General features: G+C 32.3%; 2 protein-coding genes across 15 annotated transcripts; one reads left to right on the forward strand and one right to left on the reverse strand.

Moving 5' to 3' along the window:
• Positions 1 to 210: 210 nt before the first annotated feature.
• LOC109803271 (plasma membrane ATPase 4) lies at positions 211 to 9,628 on the forward strand. Its single transcript, XM_020364776.3, has 16 exons — positions 211 to 569; positions 3,143 to 3,262; positions 3,460 to 3,696; positions 4,430 to 5,191; positions 5,620 to 5,742; positions 5,823 to 5,927; positions 6,036 to 6,180; positions 6,394 to 6,558; positions 6,688 to 6,926; positions 7,016 to 7,048; positions 7,146 to 7,227; positions 7,317 to 7,477; positions 7,574 to 7,747; positions 8,009 to 8,191; positions 8,406 to 8,587; positions 9,118 to 9,628. Exons 1-16 carry the CDS (start codon positions 510 to 512, stop codon positions 9,212 to 9,214), a joined length of 2,868 nt encoding a protein of 955 aa, XP_020220365.1. The 5' UTR covers positions 211 to 509; the 3' UTR covers positions 9,215 to 9,628.
• A 7,302-nt stretch (positions 9,629 to 16,930) lies between these two features.
• On the reverse strand, positions 16,931 to 22,237 carry LOC109803620 (putative alpha,alpha-trehalose-phosphate synthase [UDP-forming] 10). 14 transcript variants are annotated; one of them, XM_083059073.1, is made up of 10 exons: positions 21,818 to 22,236; positions 21,487 to 21,593; positions 19,544 to 19,621; positions 19,030 to 19,237; positions 18,812 to 18,948; positions 18,621 to 18,734; positions 18,315 to 18,500; positions 18,125 to 18,233; positions 17,461 to 17,721; positions 16,931 to 17,385 (listed from the first exon to the last, which is right to left on the reverse strand). In XM_083059073.1, the coding sequence occupies exons 8-10, from the start codon at positions 18,188 to 18,190 to the stop codon at positions 17,056 to 17,058; spliced, it is 657 nt and encodes a 218-aa protein (XP_082915199.1). In that variant the 5' UTR covers positions 18,191 to 18,233; positions 18,315 to 18,500; positions 18,621 to 18,734; positions 18,812 to 18,948; positions 19,030 to 19,237; positions 19,544 to 19,621; positions 21,487 to 21,593; positions 21,818 to 22,236; the 3' UTR covers positions 16,931 to 17,055. The 14 variants fall into 14 exon arrangements, with proteins under 14 accessions (XP_082915199.1, XP_082915198.1, XP_082915196.1 ...); XM_083059072.1 differs by having other exon boundaries at positions 19,030 to 19,264; XM_083059070.1 differs by having other exon boundaries at positions 19,030 to 19,278.
• Between the last annotated feature and the right edge of the window lie 3,904 nt (positions 22,238 to 26,141).

Consider the following 26,141-nt stretch of genomic DNA (forward strand, 5'->3'; position numbering starts at 1 on the left):
AAAAAATTTACACCGATAATATATAAGTGATTAACTCTTTAAATAAACTTATAACCTTTATTAAAAGATACATAATATTCTCTTTCTATCGTGATTTATTTTACAGGTAAAATTAAAATTCAAACTTGAAATAAGTTGTTGAAGAGATATATACAACTATTAATATTAACACAATATATATATCTTAAAATTTAGAGCTTAAAGACATAAACATCAGAACGTCACGAGTAAAAACCGACAGGCAGTAGGAGAAAGCTGGTAGAGAGAGAAAGTGAGGGAGGTGATATTTGCATTTCATTCATACTTCTGAAGAGGGTATATAAACATAGCCATAGGGGTTCAGTTCATACCCTTCTCTTCTCTTCTCTTCTCCCATTCTTCATTCATTCACTTTCTTGGGATGCACAATTCTCATTCAATCACCCTTTAATCTTTTCTATATTTCCCTTTCTTCTTCTTCTTTTCCTTTCATCACTGCCTCTCTTCTCTGCTCAGAAAGAACAAACATCATGGCTGGAGACAAAGGATCAATCACTCTCGAGGAGATCAAGAATGAGACCGTTGATCTGGTATACCCCTTTTCTTTTTCTTCATTTTTTTCTCTTGAGTTATGTGCCTCTAGTGTTGAAGTGCTCTTCAATGAAAGAATCATGCAAAAAAATTCTCCTTTTACTTTGTTTACTTTGATGGGTAGTACCATGCTATAGCCTCGTACCTCTTTGTTGTTTTTTTGCCTTCAAAGTTGTATGCTTCCAACTCACCAAAGTTTTGAGGTTAATTTGCTTTTTATAATTAACTCTCATTTGTTAGCTGCAAAATACTCCCTGATTATTTGCTTCTCTAGTTTTGAGATTAATTAATTTTTTTTTTTTATAATAAGGTTTGAATCTAGACTTTTAATTTCATGATGGTTGTCTAAAATTCCAGTGAGTTTTCTTTAGAATTAGTCATGCTCATGAGTTAGTGAGTTTTCTTTAGAATTAGTCTTGGGGTAGCAGTTTTCAGAAGAAGAAAAAAATATATATATATATTAAGCATAGATGTTACAATTTTCCACACCTAACGTCCCATTGCTGAGAAAACCAAGGAGAAAAATAAAAAGTCATTAAAGGGAAATTCTGGGGAAGGTAACATGCATGGAGAGTTTTTGAATATTGAAACCTTTACTTTAAAGGAAACCACACTTAAACAACAAGTTTGGTCAAAATAAGGCAAATTAAAACATGCATGGAGATTGAGGAGGGGTTACAAAATTTGTGGGGTGGCAATGGCAAAACGTGTTAATTATCTCCACTGACCACCTTAATTGCGGATCCAAACATGTGAGATACAGGTAAGACATGGAGTCGAACACGTCTCAAAACTCACCCCATTAATTAAGGGTGCGTTTGTGTGTGGTGTGTTCATAACTCCTAAGTGTCCATCATCCATCATGTGTGTCTGCAGTGCCTTGTTTGGTGGGAAGGAATTTAAAGTACTTTTCCGTGGTACTTTGGCCTTTTAAAAAAATATTGTGTGGATCATGGCCCTTGGGATTAACCGTTTTCATAGTAAGTCTCACATTCAACGGTCCTGACACTGGGGGGGTCCACGCTTGTTTGGATTCATGAATGCTTGTGCTTCTGATTTTACCATTTTGCCCTTGGTACCTGCTCCCAACTTGTCCCTTGTCCACTACTATAATAGAATAAACAAGAAAAGAGCGTTATTAATTAAATTGCAACCAAACGGGACCCCAACTTGTCCAAGCTGTGGAACAAGTGAAAGCTGTTAGCCCGCGCCAATCACATGGAGAGATAGCTGTGCTGTCTACTCTGACACTCTCAATACACTTTCCCAATTATTATTATTATTATTATAATCACTTTTTTTTTTTTTTTAACCATACTATTTTCCAAATTATAATCACTTTAAACTAATCTCGTTTTCATTATTATCTAAAACTTTTTGTAGATAGTAAAAATCAAATGAGAAATTTTCTTTAAATAGATCAACAATTTAATTTGTTTAAAACACTTAGTGTGTGCTTAGAAAGTGATTCTTTTTTTGTTACATCGTGATTTTTAATCAATTTTTTATTTATTGATATTTTACTAATGTCTTTAACACTTTTTGTCGATAAGATCTGTAGCTTTATTTGGCTGAACAAGTTGAGGATTTTTTATTTATTTATATATTTTCGTCGAATAGGATTGGGAATTTTTTTGGGCTAATAAAGGGAGTTGGTTCATGCTCATATAGCACTGTGACCCTGTTGAGGCATGTGCAACATTTGGCTTGATTTGGCTATAAGTGGATAAACAGTAGTTTAAAAGAATGAATTTCAAGATAAATCTTTTCAAAGATAAAAGAAGACAAAATTAGCTGACAGTAGCCTAGAAATCATGAAAAGAAACCATTAAAAATATATAATTATCTTATCTTTGAAAGCTATTTGCCTAAAATATTTTATGCTATGCAATTTCTTATGAAAATTAACCGAGAGAGACTTATTTTAGTTTTTAGAATTGGCAATCTTTAGAAAATGGGCGTAGAGAACTGAAAAGTGGTTAAAAATTGTATAAAATTACAATTTGAATTTTAAATTGCACTCTAAATTATAAACATTAAAATTGAAATGGAGAAATTTCATTTCATTTTCAACCTATTAATTCAACATTCAACACAAACCGTTGCAAAACTATTTCAACTAATGTAATTTTATTTTTTTTTGGTCTGTCTTTGTAGCGTAGATAATGCATGTCAAATCAAATTTATTTATTTTTATCAAAATATTGTTGAAGTAGGCCTGTGTATATCACCGTCATCCCTCACTCATTATTATTATTATTATGATTTGCATATTATTGTACTTGTGTGCATGTGTGTGTGTTTACCAAGTTTTGGAATCATACAAGATTGAAATGCACAACTCATCCATGACCAAATGAACCAAAAAGCAACTTCACATCTCAACAGTTACTACCATAAGCAGTAAATGTGGACGAAAGATCCTAATAATGTACAATATTAATTTCGTATCAAAGAAATGAAAAGAACAAAAAGTTGGATTGCATTAATGAAAAGAACTGAAAGCAAAAGCATAACCACATAAGAGGAATGTGTTAAGGTGTTCAATTTTCTAACATCACTGTGTTTATAGGAACGTATTCCAATTGAGGAAGTGTTCGAGCAACTAAAATGTACCAGGGAAGGTTTGTCCTCTGTGGAAGGAGAAAATCGGCTTCAAATATTTGGACCCAACAAACTAGAAGAGAAGAAGGTTCCTCCCTTTATCATATACTCTCTAATATAGATTATAAGAATACTATGATACAAATTTAGAAGAAATTTTGAAAAATTTTCTACTAAAAGAATTTTTATTTTGGTAAAGAAACTCTTTTGAGTTTGTACTCAAACAGACTTTATTACTAAGTGCAATATCTAATTGAAAATGATTGTGATTGTGATGATACACAGGAAAGCAAATTTCTCAAGTTTCTTGGGTTTATGTGGAATCCCCTTTCATGGGTCATGGAGGCTGCAGCTATTATGGCCATTGCTCTTGCAAACGGTGAAGGGAAGCCCCCAGATTGGCAAGATTTTGTAGGTATTGTTTGCTTGTTGCTGATCAACTCCACTATCAGTTTCATTGAAGAAAACAATGCTGGAAATGCTGCTGCTGCTCTTATGGCTGGTCTTGCTCCTAAAACAAAGGTAATGCTGTTGAAATTTGTGTCTCTTTTATGCATTTAGAAGTTTGATGCAAAAGTGTTGAGAGATCTTTCATCTGCTTTTTAAAAAGGGTGAATAGTTTAAGAGTAAATAGTTCATATAAAGATAGAGTAAAGACCTTTTAAGCTCTCATTCAATCATATATTGCAATTTATAGCAAGTTTGTTGACTCTTATACTAATTACCTCAAAGTCATACATATTATATATCATGATTTTTTTATTGGTTGATAATGTAACACATTTTATACTGGCATTGTATATAAATTAAAATTATACTTTGAGATTTGAGTGAAGAGTCTATTTGGACAAACTTCTTCATGAGTATTTTTAGGAGAAAAAAATATGAAGAAAAAATGAAATAAACTTCTCCACAAATTAAAACTAATTTATACTTAAGCTAAAAATAAATTATTGGAGAATCTAATATGAAGAGTTCTTACAATTCAGCTTATGCATAAATCAATTTTAATTTATGGAAAAATTTAATTCATTTTTTTTCTATCTTTTTTTCTTGGAAGTACTTATCAATTTTATCCAAACAAACTCTTATTCATTATTTTGACCTTGAAGCTTAAGATAAAGAGTTTATAAGAAGGTCACAGGTCATCTTTATAAATGGTTGACTCTAGGCATTATACTATAACTACAAGGCATTAAGAAGGGACTAGTTTAAACATGTTTTCATGGCTCACAAAATGTTGATGCCTTTGCAGGTTCTTAGAGATGGTAAATGGAGTGAGCAAGAAGCTGCAATTCTAGTCCCTGGAGACATCATAAGCATCAAGCTAGGTGACATTATACCGGCTGATGCTCGGCTTTTGGAGGGTGATCCTTTGATGGTTGATCAAGCAGCTTTAACTGGAGAATCACTTCCTGTGACAAAGCATCCAGGGCAAGAAGTTTTCTCCGGCTCAACTTGCAAACAAGGCGAAATTGAAGCCGTTGTGATTGCAACTGGTGTGCACACATTCTTTGGTAAGGCAGCACACCTGGTGGACAGCACCAACCAAGTTGGACATTTCCAGAAGGTTCTTACAGCAATTGGGAACTTCTGCATATGTTCCATTGCGATTGGTATGCTAGCTGAGATCATAGTGATGTACCCCATTCAGCACAGAAAGTATAGGGATGGAATTGACAACCTGTTGGTGCTCTTGATTGGAGGCATTCCCATTGCTATGCCTACTGTGTTGTCTGTGACAATGGCCATTGGCTCTCACAAGCTCTCTCAGCAGGGTGCCATCACAAAGAGAATGACTGCCATTGAGGAAATGGCAGGCATGGATGTGCTTTGCAGTGACAAGACAGGAACACTCACACTCAACAAACTCACTGTTGACAAGAACTTGGTTGAGGTCTTTGCAAAGGGTGTGGACAAGGATCATGTCATCCTTCTTGCTGCCAGGGCTGCTAGGACTGAAAATCAGGATGCCATAGATGCTGCTATTGTTGGAATGCTTGCTGATCCTAAAGAGGTTTGTGTCCTTTTGTTTATGCTTAAATAAAAATTGATTTTAAAAATGTGTAAATAAGACGTTATTTGATGACACTTGTTGGCTTAGTGGTTGTAAGGCTTATCCTGAGACTCAAGGGTCAACCTGGTGCTCCCCGGATCAATTCTCGTAGTATTTAAAATAATGTTTTATCAATAGAAGTCACTTTCTGCAAATGCAGATTAGTCTTTAGTTGTCAGCTTTAAAATATTGTGTCGATTATGTCTATAGACAAAAAATAACAAGACCTTAGCCAAACATGCTAATACATTTCAGAAGTGATTTTTTTATAGCAATTTTATGTTGTTTGGAAGACAAATGCTTCAATTTCCACATTTAGTGTCCTTGAATTTGTTGTTAGAAAAATTCTGGCCTGAATTATTGAACAAAATTATGTATGCCTTGTGCAGGCAAGGGCTGGGATAAGGGAGGTGCACTTCCTACCATTCAATCCTGTTGACAAGAGAACTGCTTTGACTTACATTGATGCTAGTGGAAACTGGCACAGGGCAAGCAAAGGTGCTCCTGAGCAGGTAACCTTGTTCAATTTATTCATAATTTGTGAGGCTTGCAATTACTCCATCGGTGCTAATTTATTAATTTTGGTGAACAGATTATGACCTTGTGTAACCTCAGGGAAGATGCTAAGAAGAAGGTTCATGCTATTATTGACAAGTTTGCAGAAAGAGGGCTTCGTTCACTTGCTGTTGCTAGACAGGTTTTTATATCTAAGCTAGCTAGTCTTCATGTTTGAAGTGTTTTTGTTAAATCTTCATTTCCTTTCACAAACACAAGCCCTCATGGTTCTTCGCTGCTACTTGTGCAGGAAGTTCCTGAGAAAACAAAGGAAAGTGCTGGTGCTCCATGGCAGTTTGTTGGTTTGTTGTCACTGTTTGATCCCCCTAGGCATGACAGTGCTGAAACCATTCGCCGTGCTCTTAACCTTGGTGTAAATGTTAAGATGATTACAGGTAACTAATCTATCTTATTCGTATGGGGTCTAATTCGATTGGTTGAGTAAAATGTGTGAATTGTTATAAATTCCTTTAATACCGAGTTTGATTTCAACATATAAAAAAAACTACCTTGTTCCTTTATCTAGAGGCAGACTATATTTGTTACAAAATAAAATTTATTATGAAACATCCTTAATTTAATATCATAACTTTTATTTTGCTCCCTAGGTGATCAACTTGCCATAGCTAAGGAAACAGGAAGGAGACTTGGAATGGGAACAAATATGTATCCATCTGCTTCATTGCTTGGTCAAGACAAAGATGCAAATATTGCTGCACTTCCTGTAGAAGAGCTAATTGAGAAGGCAGACGGATTTGCTGGAGTTTTTCCAGGTTCATACTCTTATACCAACTCACTATTATCTTACTATTATGGCTTCTTTATTTTTCACTCTCCTTATGTTCTTTGAAAATGTGTAGTTGCTGATTGTGTCCTAATTATATTCTATTGTTATACTACAGAACACAAATATGAAATTGTGAAGAAGTTGCAAGAGAGGAAGCACATTTGTGGAATGACTGGAGATGGTGTCAATGATGCTCCTGCATTGAAGAAGGCTGATATTGGAATTGCTGTTGCTGATGCTACTGATGCCGCAAGAAGTGCTTCTGACATTGTCTTGACAGAACCTGGATTGAGTGTTATTATCAGTGCAGTCTTAACTAGCAGAGCTATTTTCCAAAGAATGAAGAACTACACGGTTTGTTACATTTTTCTTTCTTGATATTCATGTTCTTTTTCACACGTTGAAAATCAACTCCTCTCCTGACCATTATCTTTGTATTTCAGATCTATGCAGTATCTATCACAATCCGTATAGTGGTAAGTAGAGAGCAATAGCATTGCTGTGATTATAAAGTAATTCATTATGGCAAGGAATGAGCATTGATCAGTTTGGATTTTTTATTTCTGCATGCAGTTTGGCTTCATGTTCATTGCACTGATCTGGAAATTCGACTTCTCTCCCTTTATGGTTTTGATTATTGCCATTCTGAATGATGGTAAAGTTCTTACTTCTATGAAATATGTACTTGAAATCTCTTTATATGCTGACAAAGGTAAACTAAAACAATACTTGTGACACTATTAGGAACAATCATGACAATTTCAAAGGACAGGGTTAAGCCATCTCCCTTGCCTGATAGCTGGAAACTGAGAGAAATATTTGCTACTGGCACCGTGCTTGGAGGCTACTTGGCACTGATGACTGTTATATTCTTTTGGGCAATGAAAGAGACTACGTTCTTCCCTGTAAGAAATATTTACCTTTCATTGCTTCCTTATTGCATTTTAATGTCCTTGTTTAGGCTCAAGTGTTTGACACTTTTCCCTTGATTGTCTCTGAAGGACAAATTTAATGTTAGACCAATTCATGACAGCAAAGATGAAATGACTGCTGCTTTGTATCTACAAGTCAGTATAGTTAGCCAGGCTTTGATATTCGTCACCCGTTCACGTGGCTGGTCCTATTTTGAACGCCCTGGATTGCTGTTAGTGACTGCGTTTGTTATTGCTCAGCTGGTAAGGATGATGATATTCCATCATATTTGCTAGAGTGGATCTAAACATATAAAACACTAATACTTCAATTTGCTTCACATATTCGTAAATGATACATATCTGATATCAATACTCTTAGATACTACTTCACCGATGCATATCGATGAAGTATCCAAGCCTTTTAAAAAAGTTATGAAAATTTTATTTCATATCGATACTCTTGGATACAGTACTTATGAGAGAAGGGTGGAGTGTGATATTTTGAGCTTTATGATCATGCAGATTGCTACAATAATAGCAGTATATGCCAACTGGGGCTTTGCAAGGATCAAAGGAATTGGTTGGGGTTGGGCAGGAGTGATTTGGCTCTACAGTGTTGTCTTCTATGTCCCTCTTGACTTGATGAAGTTTGGCATCCGCTATATCTTGAGTGGCAAAGCTTGGTCGAATCTCCTAGACAACAAGGTATTTATTTTTCATGATTTAAAGTCTGTTGGGATACAAGTTAGAAACACTTTTGAGAATTTCTCTATTGAAAAATACAGTTTTCTTTTTTCAATAGAGAAACTCTCGAAAGTATTTCTAAACTTGTATCCAAATAGGTTCTTATTCACTTTTGGTGATGTTTCTATGAAAAGTTTTCGGATTTGTGAGTGTTGTTTCACTGTGTTGGTGACAGACTGCCTTCACCACCAAGAAAGACTATGGTAAGGAGGAGAGGGAAGCTCAATGGGCTCTTGCTCAGAGGACCCTGCATGGACTTCAACCACCAGAAACCTCTAGTATCTTCAATGAGAAGAACAGTTATAGAGAACTGTCTGAGATTGCTGAGCAGGCTAAGAGAAGAGCTGAAGTTGCAAGGTAAGCAACCACATTCCCTAACTTGTTCTAAGATTCTCATCACAATTTTGTTACGATAGGGTAAACTTTCTAAAAAAATCACATCTAGAAAAAGAACATAAGAATAAAATAAATAAATTTTATCAAAAGTTAAAATTAGCTTAGTTTTTCCAAAAAAATGTTTACTATATATAAGTTAATTTTAGCTTATACAAAAGTCTATTTCATTTTATCTTATCTTCTTCTCCTAAAGTGCTTTTAGAAAAGTTTATCAAAACAATCCCAAATGGTTCAAATTCTCTAAACTAATTTTTGTCGAAAGACTTAATTAATCAGTGGTATAATAAATTATAAATGAATATCAACCATCGGTTTTTCTTAATAATGACCGAGATTACTTGCTTTAACCTTACTCATTTCACACAAGCAAAATCCTCACAATTATTGCAATATGATTTACTACACAAATGTATCATTATTTGTTATATTCAGAGAAAGTTTTCTAGTAGAACTAATGCATGGAATTTCTCTTTTTCACCTACCCTTGACAGGCTTCGTGAGCTTCACACACTTAAGGGACATGTTGAGTCTGTGGTGAAGCTGAAAGGTCTAGACATTGACACAATCCAGCAACATTATACCGTGTGATAAACAACACAAGAACGTTGTAGATAGCAAAAGGGCCAAAGTTCAATGGTTTAAATGAAGGAAGAGAGAAGGAGAAGGCCTAACTATTTATGCTTACTAGGGTAGGGAGAGGAAGCCTGTGATATTATATATATCTCTCTCTCAGTCTGTTTATCTTTTTTTCATGTATTTTCAGATGTTTTGGTCTAAATTTTTGCTGTGATGCTTGGGGAGAAGTGGTGTTAGATTCAATCCTTGATTTTCATATGCTTTTGGGTCCTTCCTCATCCAGGGTTTTTAATGGTTGTTGTGTGCCACTTTAAAGTGGCAGTGACTAGACAATTAGCTTATTGGGATTTTTGTGGTGGGAGAATAAGAGTTTATGGAAAGATTTAACGGCATCATGCAAAAATTGAAAATTTGACTTGCTCTCAACGTGCTTTTTTACATAGTAATATTATATAATCCTATAATTTTATTGCACCTATATTACATTTACACATACTATCAAATGGATGAAAAGTATCAATACTTTAGAGTTTTTAAATGGTTCTCACATCTACTCATTATTCATTTTCATTTTTTTTTGGACTTATGAACCTTGGAACCACACCATTCTTTTAATCCATCACCTCCAAAATGTTGCTAATCAGTCTCACCAATAACCCCACTTTCATATTAAAATTAGCATATATTTATAATTATTAAAGTCTTCTTATGTCATGAGAAAGTGGCTCATGTACCAACATAAGCACCATTCCTTGGATTGGATACTCCTCCAACGGTTATGTCTCATTAGGCATCGATTCTTATTTGGAAGATCCGTGAATGAGATGGCCTAACTATTTTATAAGGGAAGTATTAAAAATAAAAATATAGTTAATATTTTTAAAATGTAAATAGTATTCATTACTTTATGACAACCATAAAGAAAGCAATAGAATTACAAGAAAAAATATAACAGGAGAATTTAGAATTAATGCATCATGTTTTATACTATTTGTCTACCTTTTGGAAGCGTCACAAGCAGAGATCCAGTTCTGGGGAATGTGAGAAAGGCCTGCATTTTTTGTAAATGTTTTCGAGTGTCCTAGTCGTGCACATGGGGTCACTAGTTACTACTTTGAAAAAGTTACCTAATGCTTTTATCTTCTTTTAATAAAGGTAGTAACTTTCAAATTGCAAAGTCAACCTTCAGAACATGAATTTGAAACACTGAGATGAGGCAATGCTGATGTTTTTTTTTTTTTTTTTTTTTGATTTTTAAGTTTGATAACATTGAGTTTGTTTTTATAGAGGTAAAATGGTAAAAGAAAAAAAAAACATGGTCATACTTAACTCAATAAGACTTCATCTCCTTGAGTATAGTGTTAGATTTGAATTTTGTGAATGAAAAAAATATAATTGAGAAGGAAAATACTATTTAAAGTAACGAATTAGACTTTTTTATATAAAAATTAATTATTAATAAATTAATAATATTTCCAATTAGAAAAATAAGTCAAATAAGATTGGAAATAAGATGATTTTTTTAATAAGAAAGTATAACTCTTTCTTTCTATGTCGATCTTTTTAAGAAAAAACATTATTTTTATTGGTTACTCTACGCCTATATCATAATTAAATCTTGATTCTTAATTATGAAACATAAATATTAAAGTGTTTGTGATAAACTAGTGGGAAATGGCATGTACAAGAATTACACGGGCTTATATTTAGCATCCTATTACCATTTAAATATATTCAGCCCAATTAATCAAAATATTCGTGCTCGAATATTTCTTTCGAAAGTCGACACACATTGGATAACCATCTGTATGTGGATACACACACCCAAACGCCAAAGACAACCAACAATGTTATAATCACGTAATAATGGAAGAAAATAATTTTGGCAAGTATGAAAGGCAAAATATGACAAATGCTACCTTGTGCCCTTGGACAGAGACATTAAGAAACTATAAGTAACAAAAGATATTAATAATCTACCTCACCATAATTTCAAATTTTCAATGTATTCTCATGTGTTTTTTAATCTAGTATTAATTTCTTAACAAATGTTTTAAAGGCATTTATTAACAAGATTCTTCGATCCAGTCAATACTAGGGATGGTAACGGGGCGGGTCGGGTACGGGTTTTATGATACCCGTTCTCGTACCCGCGACACAAACCCATCCTTGTACCCGTACCCGTACCTGTCGGGTATGTGATTTTCATCCTCATCCCCGTCCCTGTTAGGTATCGGGTATATCCGTACCCGTACCCATAAAAATTATTATTTTTCTTTTTGCAAAAAAAATATAATATTTTTAAATTATTTTTCTATTATATTATAATTATAATTAGATTATTTCTTTATCTCATATTTTAATCAAGAGATTTCTTAATAATTATACAATTATAAATATTTCACATTATAATAAATAATTACACATAATAAAATATTAAATTTTTTTAATATAATTAAATCGGATACGGGTATGGGACGGGTATGTATATACCCATACACGTGCCCGTACCCGGTTTAATTTATCGGGTTTTACCCGTACCTGTACCCGGTCAAACTGGGTATTCCCCGTCAAAGTCGAGACGGGTTCGGGTATTACCCACGGGTACGAGTTTATTTGTCATTCCTAGTCAATATACAAATATCAAAGCCGATGAATATATATATATATATATATATAAAACAAACAAATAACAAAAAACAGAATATGCCTACAAAGATATAAATTTCATTAAATGAAGGGTTAAGTCCTTTTTTAGGGAGAATTATTATAATACAAATAAAATTTCATATTATTAAAATAAGATAATAAATATGAATTTATAATTAAGTACACACAAAATCTCCATTAGAATGAGATATTTTTGAATGATGACTATAAACAAATTCAGACAATTCTAACCTATTTAGGAGCAGTTCTTCATATGAACTCGTTACAACACATTTTGACCGTTCTTAAAAAAAATATCGATTGCTTACTTATGCACAAGTGTTATATTTGTTTTCATCACATGTTAATCAATGTTATATTTTGTATATAGTATATCATCTATTAGAAATACATTGGTACGTTACTTTTTATTATAATGATCAAAATACATTTTCTGATTAGCATATATAAAAATAATTGATATAAAAAAAAATTACACAACTAGATCTCTCAAATTCTCTCATTTTTACTCTTGTTATTACCATTCTCCTCCTCATCTTTTATTGTTAGTTTTTTACCAAATGGAGTAAAGCGAAAACTAATTCAACATGAACTTCTTTTACAATTTCATAGAAAATTATCAATCACCCATTAATCCAAATTTTTAAAATTTCTCACATTTACCATACTCATAAAATAACTTATTAAATATTGGTAATTTGTAATTTTCTACACTCTCATTTGCAACACTATTTTTATGTTTTAATCACCATCAACTATCACTATTATAGGTAATTATACCTTAAAAAAATAAATTATTAATAAAATATGACCTGCTTAAGAAAACAAGAAGGAACATACATATATATTATTTCATTTTTCACTAGTATAAAAAGAGCTTTATATGACGATAATTTCATGTTGGTGAAATCCAAATGTCATACAAAGTGATGCCGTGACAATATTATAAATATTGCAAAACTTTCTATGTTAGATGTTATTTCACTTAACATAAAAAATATTTTCTTAGTTGAGTGAGTCAACACCTATCATAGAATGTGTTGGAGATTATCAACTTTGTAGTTGATCCTAACCTTTCTTGTCACGTGTTGACTCAAACAACACCAGACATAGAAAATCTTTTTAATTGGGGCATAGAAAGCACAAACACTCATTCATACTTCATTGTTCTTCATCTTCTTCGATGCTCTCATGCTTTGTTGTTTCTCCTAACCTTTGTCACCACTCTCAAACTTGCTCTGTGATAGTTGTTATTGCTCTTGTGTTTCTACCATTATCCTCTATGTCAACCTTCCTTGTTCTGTTTTCGACGACCATCGTTCCAGGTATTTGGGTTTTCTTGCATTTTACATTTCAACTTTTTTTCATTTATTGTTTCAAATTTAAATAAATATTAAATGGTTGCATCTAGTTGTGTTGTTATTTGAATTTTGGGTGGCTAACATGTTAACTTCCTATTATTTGGAGGTTTTGAAATTGTTCATATAAGGTATTAATTAATGAAATGTGTACTCAAATTTAAGGGTTGTTTTGGGATTTAATCGGGCATATTTAGGTGACTAATTTGACTTTGTGTTGGGGGTGGTTATGGGTCTTTTGTGAGTTCTATGATAATGCTTGATTTATGTCTATTATGGTGACTAGTTTGGGACTATATGAGGTCTATTGTGGGGTTTGTATGCTCTAATTTGGAAGCTTTGTCCAATTTAGAATTTTTAAGGATTGTTTTTAAGATTTAAGAAATTAGCTTTATTATAGTTGTTTTTCTTATTTAAAGCCTTTAAACTTCTTTTTTTACTTGATTAAGACAATTTTTTATTTGAATTAATTTGGGGCTTTCTCGCCATATTTTTTCTTATCCTATTGATCAAGATTTAGAGTTTAGAAAAAGTTTTTATTACAATTCAATTTATTCTCTATTAAGGTCACTTAGTTAGACAAGGGGTAACCAAAGTCTATTTGAATGTTGTTATTGGTTCAACATGAGTAGGGTTGTTATAGAATGTTGTTATATTCAACATGTTTTTTCTTATTATATTTATGTTTGAATGTTACTTAATACATTATATAATGTTGTTTGATTGTTAATTTGGTAGATATTATATATTATATAGGACTGTATTGAACTGGACAATCCTATACTGTATTGAACTATTCTATTTTTTATGTACAAGTTTGGAAAGTTATTAATAAGTTGTTTCCCACTATTGAAACCCTCAAGGACAAGGTTGAAGACCATATAGACCCTCTTAATTGAATTCGCAAGTCAATACCTCCAAACGATATATGAATAATATGCATGGACTTTCAAATAACACATAAGTGCATAACACATTGTTAGACAATGACTAGACTTTAGCGTTACAAGATAGATGTTTACACTTCACAAATGACCAAGCATAAACTTGGAATTTTCCCTATTAAGCAACTAGTTAGACTTAACTCATAACACACGATAACTGATAGGCACAAATAACTCAGCACGAAAACTCAAGGCATATCTTGTTAATGTAACTTTTAGCTATCTCAATTGTCACTTGTATTATACTTCTTAAGCTCACACAGATTCTTCTATAACTTGTTTATTAAACCTTAATAGTGGTTCCCTCCATTTCCAAGATTAGAATGCTCATAATAAAAATGAAACACTTGGTTGTTCACATTATTTATACTCTAATCATATATAATACTTTCATGAATTACATGAGATATAAACATTATCTAATGTCATACTAATGCTATCAAATTGATATCTATCTCATTGCAAAGTTAAGAAAATTATATATAACTCTTATTTTGATCTCAAGTTTTGTTTTTATCAACTATTGTACCTAAAATTAAAAATATCATAACATTTTTACCTAATTTTGACAACTTGACATTTGTTCACTAATTTGATCATATATTGAATTCTAAGCATCCTTTTTGAATGATTTCAAATTCATTGGTTAGCTAACATCTAGGGCCACAATTTATTATGAAGACCACTAAGGAGCACCGTCGTGCTAAAGTATTTCCTAGAAGTGTGCTTCCATTGTGCTCAAGCAAGCCTACTCAATATGATATGGTTACCCCTAACACAACCATGTTACCCACTAAGCATGATAGCTATCAAAAATAGAGTCCCAAATCTTACGAACTCAACCTTTGAAGATAGAATTCCACTTCCAACTTCTCTCTATTTTCACATCAATTACTACTTTTATTATATTTTATCATATCAATAATGCATAACACATAATATTTGATTTATAGAACTCAGACACAAATGGAAATTATACAAAAACTCCAATTTGATCACATAAGAACCCTAAATATACATAACATGACATAAACTCAAATCTCACAAAAGAGTACGTAAATTCATTCATTACTCCATTAAACTCTTAAGTACTCAATTTATCTTTCTTAAGATCTAGACAGTTTTTCAAATGTTATTCTCTTTAACAATAGTGACACTTATTGGTCTTATTTTTTGTTGTATGACATTAGTAATGAGGGTTGTAACAAGGTCATGGTGGTAATATTGGTGTCAAATTGTCAAGGTTGTAATTATGTGCAAGGGATGTTATTTGTATTGTAGTGTTAGAAGCTTCGAGGTCGTAAGTTCATGGTTTTGTGAACTAGAATCATAGTTGTCAACTACAAACAAATAATGAAAATTAGAATTTGAGTTTATGATTATTGATAATTGGAATTAAAAGAAGGATTAATAATTGAATGAGAAAAAAAATACCAATAGTTGGAAAGATGGTAGTTGAATGGTGGGGTTGGGATTGGGAAGTTGAAGTATAATTAAGGAGTACAAAAGGAAGGTTTGGATTCGTCCTATGATGAAGGTGTCCTATGATGAAGGTGAGACGATCAAATTCTTACGAGATTAGAAACTTATGCAAATTTCTAAATGTTTTACAGTTGTTGTAAGAATTCTAAAGATATTATTGTGAAATTTCATGAAGTGTAATTATAGAGTAATAACAAAATATCATTGATTGTAATGGAAAAGTGTAAATGTAAAATATTTTTTCATACTTGCCAACTTACATATGGAAATGATAAGAAGCCTATATATAGGTTGAAGATGTATAACCTACAATGATGTAGAAAAAATTCTACACATTCTGTGCTTTTATACAAAGTCACTACTTCTCCTTCTCTTTTACTCAACTAATTTATTCAATTACCATTATATTTATATTTAACTACTTCCATCCCATTACTCACTACTACAAGATGCATATTTTACATCGGTTCACTAAAGGCGTCTACATCGGTTCTAAAATCGATGTAGAATAGAGCGACGTAAAAAATATATACATTTTACATCGGTTCTGAAGAAAATCGATGTAGATTTAAGAATAAATTTACATCGGTTCTCTGGAGAACCGATGTAAATTTATTCTTAAATCTACATCGATTTTCTTCAGAACCGATGTAGATTGCATTTTTTTTATAAAAAAATTATGCTTATTTTTGCACAAACAGAGCCACAAAAAATATATAGCTACAACAGACAAGCAAATTATTAAAGATATTATATAACAAACCATAATGATACACAGATTAATAACTATATTTTGAACACCCTGCTCTATCCATCTGTGTCTGCTACAGCTTAACCTTCAGTTACTAAGTCAACTGGGCATCACTGACGATGGAGCAGGTTATGGACTCATAACTTCTAGTCTAGCTCCTGTACTTGCATTTCTCCACGGCTCTTGGTGCTGGGGCACAATAAACAAGTTTAATTTCTTTTCAGATGTGTTTATTTCAATAATTAAAATTTGAACCTTTCTATAGAACATTCGTGTTAATTAATCAACTAACAATATATAAAAAATTACATATTCTTACTCTCATTGTGTAGGATCAACAAGATTAACCCAAATGTTTTCTTAAGGAGAATTATTAAAAGGAAAAAAAATGCAGAATAATGACAATATATAAATAATGACACTAATATTACATGATTGTGTCTCTATTTATAAAGGAATAATGACATATCATTCTCTTATAAATTAATCTTCATAATTTTTATAAAAGAAACACTGAAAAACATTTGTTATTTCAAAAATAAATATTTAACACTTTTATTTAATAAATAGAAGGGTTATAGCAGTAAAACTGTTGTAAAAGTATTTATCAGAAAATATTACTGAATGTCCTGTTTTTCATAATTCTTCCTAAATAAAATGGACAACTGTAAGGTATACAAGTAATTCTTCAGGAAATGATGATTTGGGCCCTGAAATGGTACCAAGAGCTTGAAGCAACCCCATCACATCCTCAGTATCATCTAAGTAGTACTTAGCTTTACTTGGTTTCTGACCAACAGTGCATGAAAAGATTTCTGGTGCAGGAGAAGAGGTTCCACCGTAAGCTTTGGTTAGTAAGCTCTCAAACATATCCTCGTCAGATCTATCATCCCCTATGCACAGTACAAAATCTGGGGATTTCCCTTTCTTGGTCATCTGGGACAGGATGTCCTCTACAATTAGCCCTTTAGTAATCCCCTGCAATGTTGATTAACCAATATTAAAACACATGAGAATAGTCATATGTTGAGAAATGAAGAGATAGATATGTACCTGTGACTTGACTTCAATAATATACTTTCCCTTCTTTACAACAAAGGGTTCATTTGCAAACAAATTTTCAAGATGATCCAATAGCTCCTTGGCTTGCCAAGATCCAAAATCAGGATCAGCATTATAGTAGTGCCATACCAAGGCACTCTCTTTGGTCTCTATATAAGAGCCATCTGTTGCCTCAGTATACATTCTCATCACAGGTTCAACAATTTCTTTCCCAGAAAAATTGGTACTTATATGATTCTTTTCCCAAGTTGACTGTGGACTCCATTTGTGACAAAAGACAAAACAAGACATCATTAATTTGGAGGATTTTCCAATAAAATGAAGAAAATAAAATCAGTACATAAGATGCAAAAATTTCTTAGAGGAGTACTAGCAACACCATCTTTGATAACATTTCTCTACTTGATATATGCATCATGAATGTATGAAAAATATCTATTCCTTCTCCCTCCTTTTGCATCAAACTTTGAAACTTGTATGGTGTCAGTTAGCTGTTTAAATTTTATAGTAACGGGTGTGAAGAGGACATGGTGATGCAAATGGCTTTATAAATTGAGTATGTGAAAGATTATAATCTGAATACCTATTAGAACCATACAAACATACTTCCACTACTAGACAATAAGAAACAAACCCATCAGAGAAAAATATAAACCTGAACAACGTAGTTGCCATACTGATCTTGAGCTAACATGCTAACTGCTCCTAAAATCTCATCCATAACTTTCTGCTGTTATAGGATCTTTGCAGTGCTCCAATACCCTCTGTCACATAGAAGGTTATTATTATATGACAAATGATCTTAAGTACATAATAAGAGTAATATACGTAGAGAAGAAACTTACCTGTATCACCCGACAACCATATGGATGGGTTGAGAGTGTCACAACTTGATCGAAAAATGTTGACACAATAAAGTGTATTGCATCTTCAGTGACACATTCAATACACTTTTGAATGACATGATTACCATTCTGATCACATACACAGCGCATGACATTACCATCAAGCTCTTGAACCATCTCTATGGCCTAGAGAGAGATACATAATTGCAAGATCAAAAGAAAAATGATAAGATATCCAGAAAATTATAGATAGAGCCGAACAAATCCATATCATTATCAACTACTGCCATATTATATTGTCAATACCTTCTGGATGACTCAGCAACCATACATTTGAAGGCTAAGTGTCAGAACATGGCCAAGAAGTTTAAATTTGTTGGCTAATTCTCTCCTTTGGGATGCAAGTCCATGCTCAAAAAACTGCAATATACAATTACAACTATTGCTCAAACAAGATTAATGAAAAAAAAATAATTAATTGAAATAGAAACGATTACCTTTTGAACCACATAATTACCAAAGACATCAATCATCAAAGCAAGCGCATGTGGCATAATTTCCTGATAAACCATGTTTTTTTCTTCTGTAGTAGCTGTTTCGAGCTTTTGCTGAATAAATCGGCTCCCATATTGATCTGCACTGCCAATGATAATTTATTAATCATATTTAATTCTTCAGGGTGGCAGCATATAGTGACCAATAGCAAAAAGCATACCTGAACTCAACAACATGACCAGCAATTTCAGAGAGCTCAAAACACTTAGTTTTATTGCTTTTAAACTCTTCCAACAGAGAAGAAGCAAAACTTTCATCAATGTTCCCATTATCTACATGCCAAGGTCCCATGACCCCAGCTAAATTCCTCATTCCCGAAGCAAAACGCATATTTAGTTCATTGTGCCTAAGAGGACTTCCAGAGCCAACTGGAGAAGTGGATAAAACAAATATTGCTGTGAAAATTTCACTGTAACCTTCGATTAGCATTGTCTACATTTTAATTTAGGCTTAGCAATGAAATTTCAAGTTAAAAGGGTAACATAAATTTGCCTAATAAACTGTCTAAGACAAATATGAAAAAGGCTGCTAGTAATTTCTATCCTGCTATTCCAATTTCTGTGAGGATTTCTTTTTTCAAGCAGCTGTTCAATTTATATGATTGCATAAACATTTCAACAGTTCTATTTCAAGAAGCCCATAAACCAAAATTCATGATTGTCTACCGAGATCACCTGGATGTATTTTTCAGCAGGATTGGTCGTGTTTGATGAAGGATTCACTGATTTTAGCTCGTGTAATGGAATGACTACCTGATGCATAAACCAAAGCATTCATTAACTGCCATCTGCACAAACCAAAGCATTCATTAAAATGCACAGCATAACAGCTTAATAAAATTTTTACTTTCAGTATTAAACACCAGAAAAATTCAATCAATAATAGCACATATTAACTGCCACATATAATGATTGAATTAAAAATATAAATTACATATTAGAAGAAAAGAATAAAAAATCCCTGGAGCAAATTATAAGAATATAACATGTTTGGTTGGATCTTTCAGTTCTAGGTACAACAATAACCATGCACCCAGTGATCAGACATTGCGCCAAGGACAGATCCTTGATAAATAAGAATACAGTAGTCCTCGTAACATTAGATAAATAAGAATTAATAATGTGTTAATCAACCAAACTAAGTACGTTGGGTTTACACATATACAATAACCTCCCTGTATCCAATATCCTCTAAACAAAATTGATCGCTTCCATCAAAATGCACATATTAACATTAGTACCAAACTAAACATCTCCAATCAAATAAATTCAAAGTGCCCGCTTGCAACAAGGAACAAAATGCCCCAATAATCAAAACGGAACCTCAATCTTCTCACACATGCCTCTAGCAACAAACAAGATTAAAGAATTTACACGAAAAATAAAGAAGAAAAAAAATCCAATAGAAACTATTTCCGACAGAAAAGAGTGCTTTAGTATATTAAAGTACAAAAGTGTCTTGGTATCATGATAAGAATAAAAGGAACAAACTGTAGAACAAGAATAAGAATAAGTCAATAATAATAGTCTATTAATCTGGTGAAGTGAATTCAATAAACAAAATGGACATGTTATTGAATGAAGCAGTGATAGGAAATGAAATTAATGAAGCAGTGATAGGAAATGAAATTGCAAGTGTGAAGAGAAAAGAGACCAGAATTGGGACGAGAGAAGAATCACTTGGTAGTTGGCACAAATATGTTGAGAAACATAAATTAATTAATGCTCCTCCCACCTCTCCAGCAAATCAATACTAAAAAAAAGAATCACTTTATATAGCATATTTTAAGCTACTTTCACTCCTTAAAATAATTCTTCAAATAATCAATTTTTTACAATAAAACAAGCACGAATAAGTATAATTGATCTTCATAAATAGATATTTAAACAATTTTAGTCTTCATTTAAAAAGAATGCATGAACATGTCCCTGTTATTTTAACTAACCATGTGTTTTGGTGAGTTGGGTGAAACACACCAGCACGATTCCAGAAAAGTAAGAATTCAAAGCACTAGCTCCTCTTTGTTTTCTATTTACTAGTTACTTTGTCAATGTTCACTTGATCCTATATGAGCAAGGTTGCTTGCTATAAGAAAAACCCGGCTTAAGTAATTTTTTAATTAATACGACCACTTATCCAACAATATGTTTAATGTTTTCACTCCACACAAAATACAGAACATTAGTTACTTCAAAGCTAAAACATGTATATATGCTAAACCTCCATCCTTTAAATCAAGAAATCCTTGCAATTAACACTAATATTTATGCAATAAACTATCCTCCCAAAATACTTCTCATTGACAAAGCCGAATCACAAACATGACTGCATTAATATTTTCTATTCCCACAAGCCAAACAGAGTTTCAGTTCCCAAGAGCTGGAACTGAAATCCATCAAATCAACATCTCAGGGCACATTACCAAAGTACAAGTAAATTTGCAGGTAATAGCATGTAGGCATACCAAATGAAACCTAGAATTAGATGGATGTAAGGGCCAAAATTATGTCTAGTAAGAAAACCAAAAACTCTCAAATAGACCAAAAATATAGCAAGTCCTAATCTGATACCGCAACAGAGTTAGAAGTCAACAATAGAAAGCATTGCAGAATGAAACCTTGGGAAGCAGGATCCTTTTTTCAAGTCAAGAATATCATTGTTGTATTCATCATAAAGAGACACAGCTGCAACAATGTACCCAAGGCCAAACAAGAAAGAAGACTCCTGCATTTCAAAGAACAAAATAAACAAATAATGCCCAAGAGAAAACCATGCAGCATCAATAAACCACAAACTGTCATTTCACATCCCAGAATCATACACTTTTGAGTTCTGACTCAGATTCATCAAATTGTGCATAATCACAAGAACACAAGAAAAACAAATTAAAATTATTAGAAAAACAAATAAATAAATATAGCAATTTTCGCTTCAAAGAATCGACTCACCATAACTATATCGCAACCTTCTGATTTTCGCTTCCCCCTATGACCTCTCTTGCTGCGAAAATATTGGGGTTTAGGGTTTTTCAGAGGAACGATTTGAGTTTCATCGTTGTAACGATCAAAGAAAGGATTTAGGTTAGGTTTGGAGAACAAAAAAGCAAGCGGCTAGGGAAACTCCATTAACGGCAGTGAGCTATGGTCGAGGTGTTTGACGCTTCCATGGTTGTGGAGTTCAAGTTTCGGACTGATGAGGGAACTCTCCATTGAAGATGCTAAGTTTGGGAGACGAATCTTGAGGTTGTGGGGTTTTGAGTTTGAGTGATGTCGAGGTTCAGTGTTGCCGGAGCTCGTCACTTTACAGGGCATTCAATATTACATCGTTTCTACCTTAAAACTCTTCCGATACTACATCCGTTAATTAGAAACCGACGTAGAATATTGAATTTTTACATCTAAATATACCAACTTTTTACATTTAATTACGAAAGTGCCACCGTATTTATTTTTTACATCGTTTTTCATATAATCGATGTAAAATTGCCGTCGTAGAATAATAATTTTCTAGTAGTCATTTGTTTTTAAATACTATTAGTAGTACTAGAGTTACATTCAATCATATATTGGACATAGATATATATATATATTATAACTACTTCTAAAAGTCTAACTATATTTCATACTACTAAAAGATTTTTTCAACCTATGATCACTAATCAACTATCATGTGTCCTTGTCCCAATTTTCATGGGAGAAATCTATGATTTTTGGAACATTAAAATGAGGACATTATTTTTTTGTTCTCAAGATTTATTTGCTACATACATGTTTTTTTGATAAAAAAGAGACACGAAACTAGAAGAGAAGTGATAAATGTCATGTTTGCTTTAATCTTATGATTTGAAGCACTTATCTTAATTTCCTTGACTTAAACACTTAATTTGATCTAAATTTATCTTAATTTGTAGAAAGTTAACTTTAGTTTATAACTTGAGCTTTTAGAAAATTTACAAGTCTTTTGATGTTATTTTGTAGATGAGATCAAGGAAAAGAATGAAAAACATTAAAAACAAGTGAAAAGTTTGATGAGGCATCAAGATATAATAGAAAAAAATTGGTTAAGTATTGGCGTTGAGCATGGAATACCATGCTCAACACCAATGTTCCAAAAAATTTAGCAAATTGATTTATTTTTCCATACTAAGCATGAATTCCACGCTAAGTGCAACAACTCCAAAGGTCATTTTTTGTTATTCTCTATTTCAAGCTAAGTGTGGATTTCCATGCTTAGCATTAGAAGTGTTGACATGTCATTAAAGAGAAGAGACAAAAGGGTTTATGACCTAAAATTGGAGATTTGAAGATAAATCGTTGAGGAAAATTTCTAGGAGTGTGTGTGATGGTTAGAAGAACTCTAATGGCTTTAAGAACAAGTTGTTTATTTCTTCATCATTTTTGTTGTGTTCCATGTCTATATGTAGCTAAGTTCACCCTTGTTAGAGTTTGACGTAACCATACATATTCTCATGTTCACATTCTATGTTATTAATCATAATTGTTATTCAATATTATTGCTCACTTATTTGCTTAATGCTTGTTATGATTTTGTAAGTGTAAAGTGATTGGAAAATGTTTGTGAACCTTTGAATTGAAGTAGAGCAATTAATGGTGTTTACCTCTAGGAATAGAGTAAATGCTATTAGTCATTCAAAAACTTTTGTTCTTAAAGTTTGGTTCTTAGTTAAATAATGCACGGAATTGATAACTTAGTCAAAAAACTTAGACTCTTGTAAGGAATTCAAGTTTGAGTATATTTGTTAATTGAATGATAATTTTTGAACCTATAAATGGATAAAAACTTGTTTGTAAGCATGAGAAGATAGTTTGGTGAAGTTAAATTTCAACATATTTCATTAGTGTTAAAATTAGTTATTGCATTTCAAGTGTTTGTAAAAATACCAAAAAGATTTTCTTAAAACATTTATTTTTATTTAAAAACTTTCTTTATTTCCTCGATCAATCAAAATTTCCTTTCCCAATAGTTTAGTTTAGTATAATTAGTAATTTATACTAAGTATTGCATAAGTTCTTTGAAAAACAATACTCATACTCATCATTGAATTATTTATACAAATTGATATGTTTGTCGAGGAGATAACAACAAGACCATACAAGGAATCTTTTTGGAGTGTAACACATAGTCAAAAGGTAACCGAATCTACAATTTGCAAACAAAGAAGCTCATCATCATCAATAGAGAGATGTTGAAGTTGATAAAACTACTATTTGGAATTGGGAAAAAGAAAAAATTTCTAAAAGCAACATTTTCGTTTTAGTACAACAACCGCATGAAGAAATTTAAGAAAGGACACAAGAGCTAAACATATATAAGACTTGCAATACAACCATGGTTGAGCCTAAGTCCTATGAAGAATCATTAGAGAAGTAGGAAAAACAAAACAAATCCGACTTAAATACTACATGATAAAAGATCAAGTTACACACATATTTATGAAAGCATTATCAAGAATGAAGTTTGAGTAACTATACGGACTACGTTTGGAATTCCTAAAATTTGCATCAAAGAGTATTAGAACCTGGTGCAGATTTCTAGATATTTCATAATTGTTGTAAGAATTCTAGAGATATTATTGAGATTTCCTCAAACGTGATTATAGAAAACCACTCCTACTCTTCCTCTTTTATTCAACTACTCTATTCAATTACCTATTGTTCGTCGTTGTCATTCTTCATCTCAAATCTCTAGCTACTTGTTGGTTCAAGACTATGAGGAGATAACAAATTGAAACGGCAACAATAAAGAAAGGAGAGTGAGAGAAAAATTTTTATTTGGTACAGTTGGCACATGAATACTATTGTGAGAATGAGATGAATATATGATGGTTAATAAAAGTAGTAAATCATAAATCACTTGTCAAAAGTAATTCACTGTAGCATTGCTTAAGTCATCAATACCACTCCTAAGATATAAATTAATTCGAAGCAATTTTCTAAGATATATGATAAAATAAGCACATTAACCTTTTAAAATATTATTCATTCAAATAACACAATATAATTGACTCAATTTGTTCTTGTGTGTGATATACTCCAAGTGACCCTAGAAGCCAAACTATTTTCTTAAAAATTTCAAAGACTAAAATAATTAATTTTAAACTTGGAACCAAAATCGAACTTCTACAAATCCGAGGAACTAAAAAAGCCAAACTTTTACTTAATTTGTTTCTTTGAATATGAGGAAGTAGCAAGCAAGCACATGCGCCGCACAAAGCAGCTGTTAGCAAAGGAAGTGAAAAGAGGTTAATTTGTTGTGTTGTTGGCTCTCTCTAACGAGGTAGTGACAAAGTAGTATGGCGTTGTCGTTCTCACAGAAAAAGGGTGGTGTCCGTACAGACATAGAACTTTGTGATCCAGAATTGGATGGCGTGGAGCATTCTAAGCCTATCGTATTACGGGCTGCCTGAGTTCGATTTAAGCTACAATTTGCTGTTACTGTTCCCACCAAAGATGTCAACCTTACACGTGATGTCACTGTTCAACTATACTCCCAAATTAGGCTAAAGTACAAAAACCAACTTCGTCAGTTATGTCCCCATCTTCTTGTCCCTCTAAATCCAACCACATCTTCTTAAATCTTAATCCTCTTCTTTAGATCACACACATGTATACCTTCCACTTCAAAAATATCCTACCTAGCTAGCTGCATTGCTCATTGTTATTACACACTCATCAATAATATTCATATAATCTATAATTCTTCAAGTTTAATTTAGTTAGTGGTAGATTAAGATCAAATAAACTTCTTTATAAGTATATTTGAATATAGTGTTAGGAAGAGTTTTTGAATATAAAAAAAATAAAGAGCATTTTGTTTGGTAAAAAAATTCTTAAAAATCATTCTAAACTTGTATTTAGACATGTTTTCTATAATATTTATAGAAAAGAGAATAAAAAGAAAACATGAATTAGGTTACTTGTATAAGCTATTTTAACTTATATATAAGTTGAAATTAACTATTGAATGATTTAAATGATAGAACTTTTACGAAGTGGTTTATATGATAAATTAAATTTATTTTAGTTTTTCTTTTGAATTCCTTTTTCTGTAAATGGTTATGGTCCAACGTGACCTAATTCAGGTTTAAAATGCATGTTGGGTCATATAATTTGAGATTAGGTGACCGATTCTTGGAGTTAATGATGAGATAAATAGTAAGCAATGTGCTAGCTAGTGTTTCAGATTAATTTTGACTTGAATTTGGATCTCACCTGTGCAAGATATGGTCAAAGATTCAAGAGAATAGTATCA

This window comes from Cajanus cajan, chromosome 1 (assembly GCF_000230855.2).
Source record: "Cajanus cajan strain Asha chromosome 1, NIPB_CcT2T_4, whole genome shotgun sequence".
NCBI lineage: Eukaryota > Viridiplantae > Streptophyta > Magnoliopsida > Fabales > Fabaceae > Cajanus > Cajanus cajan.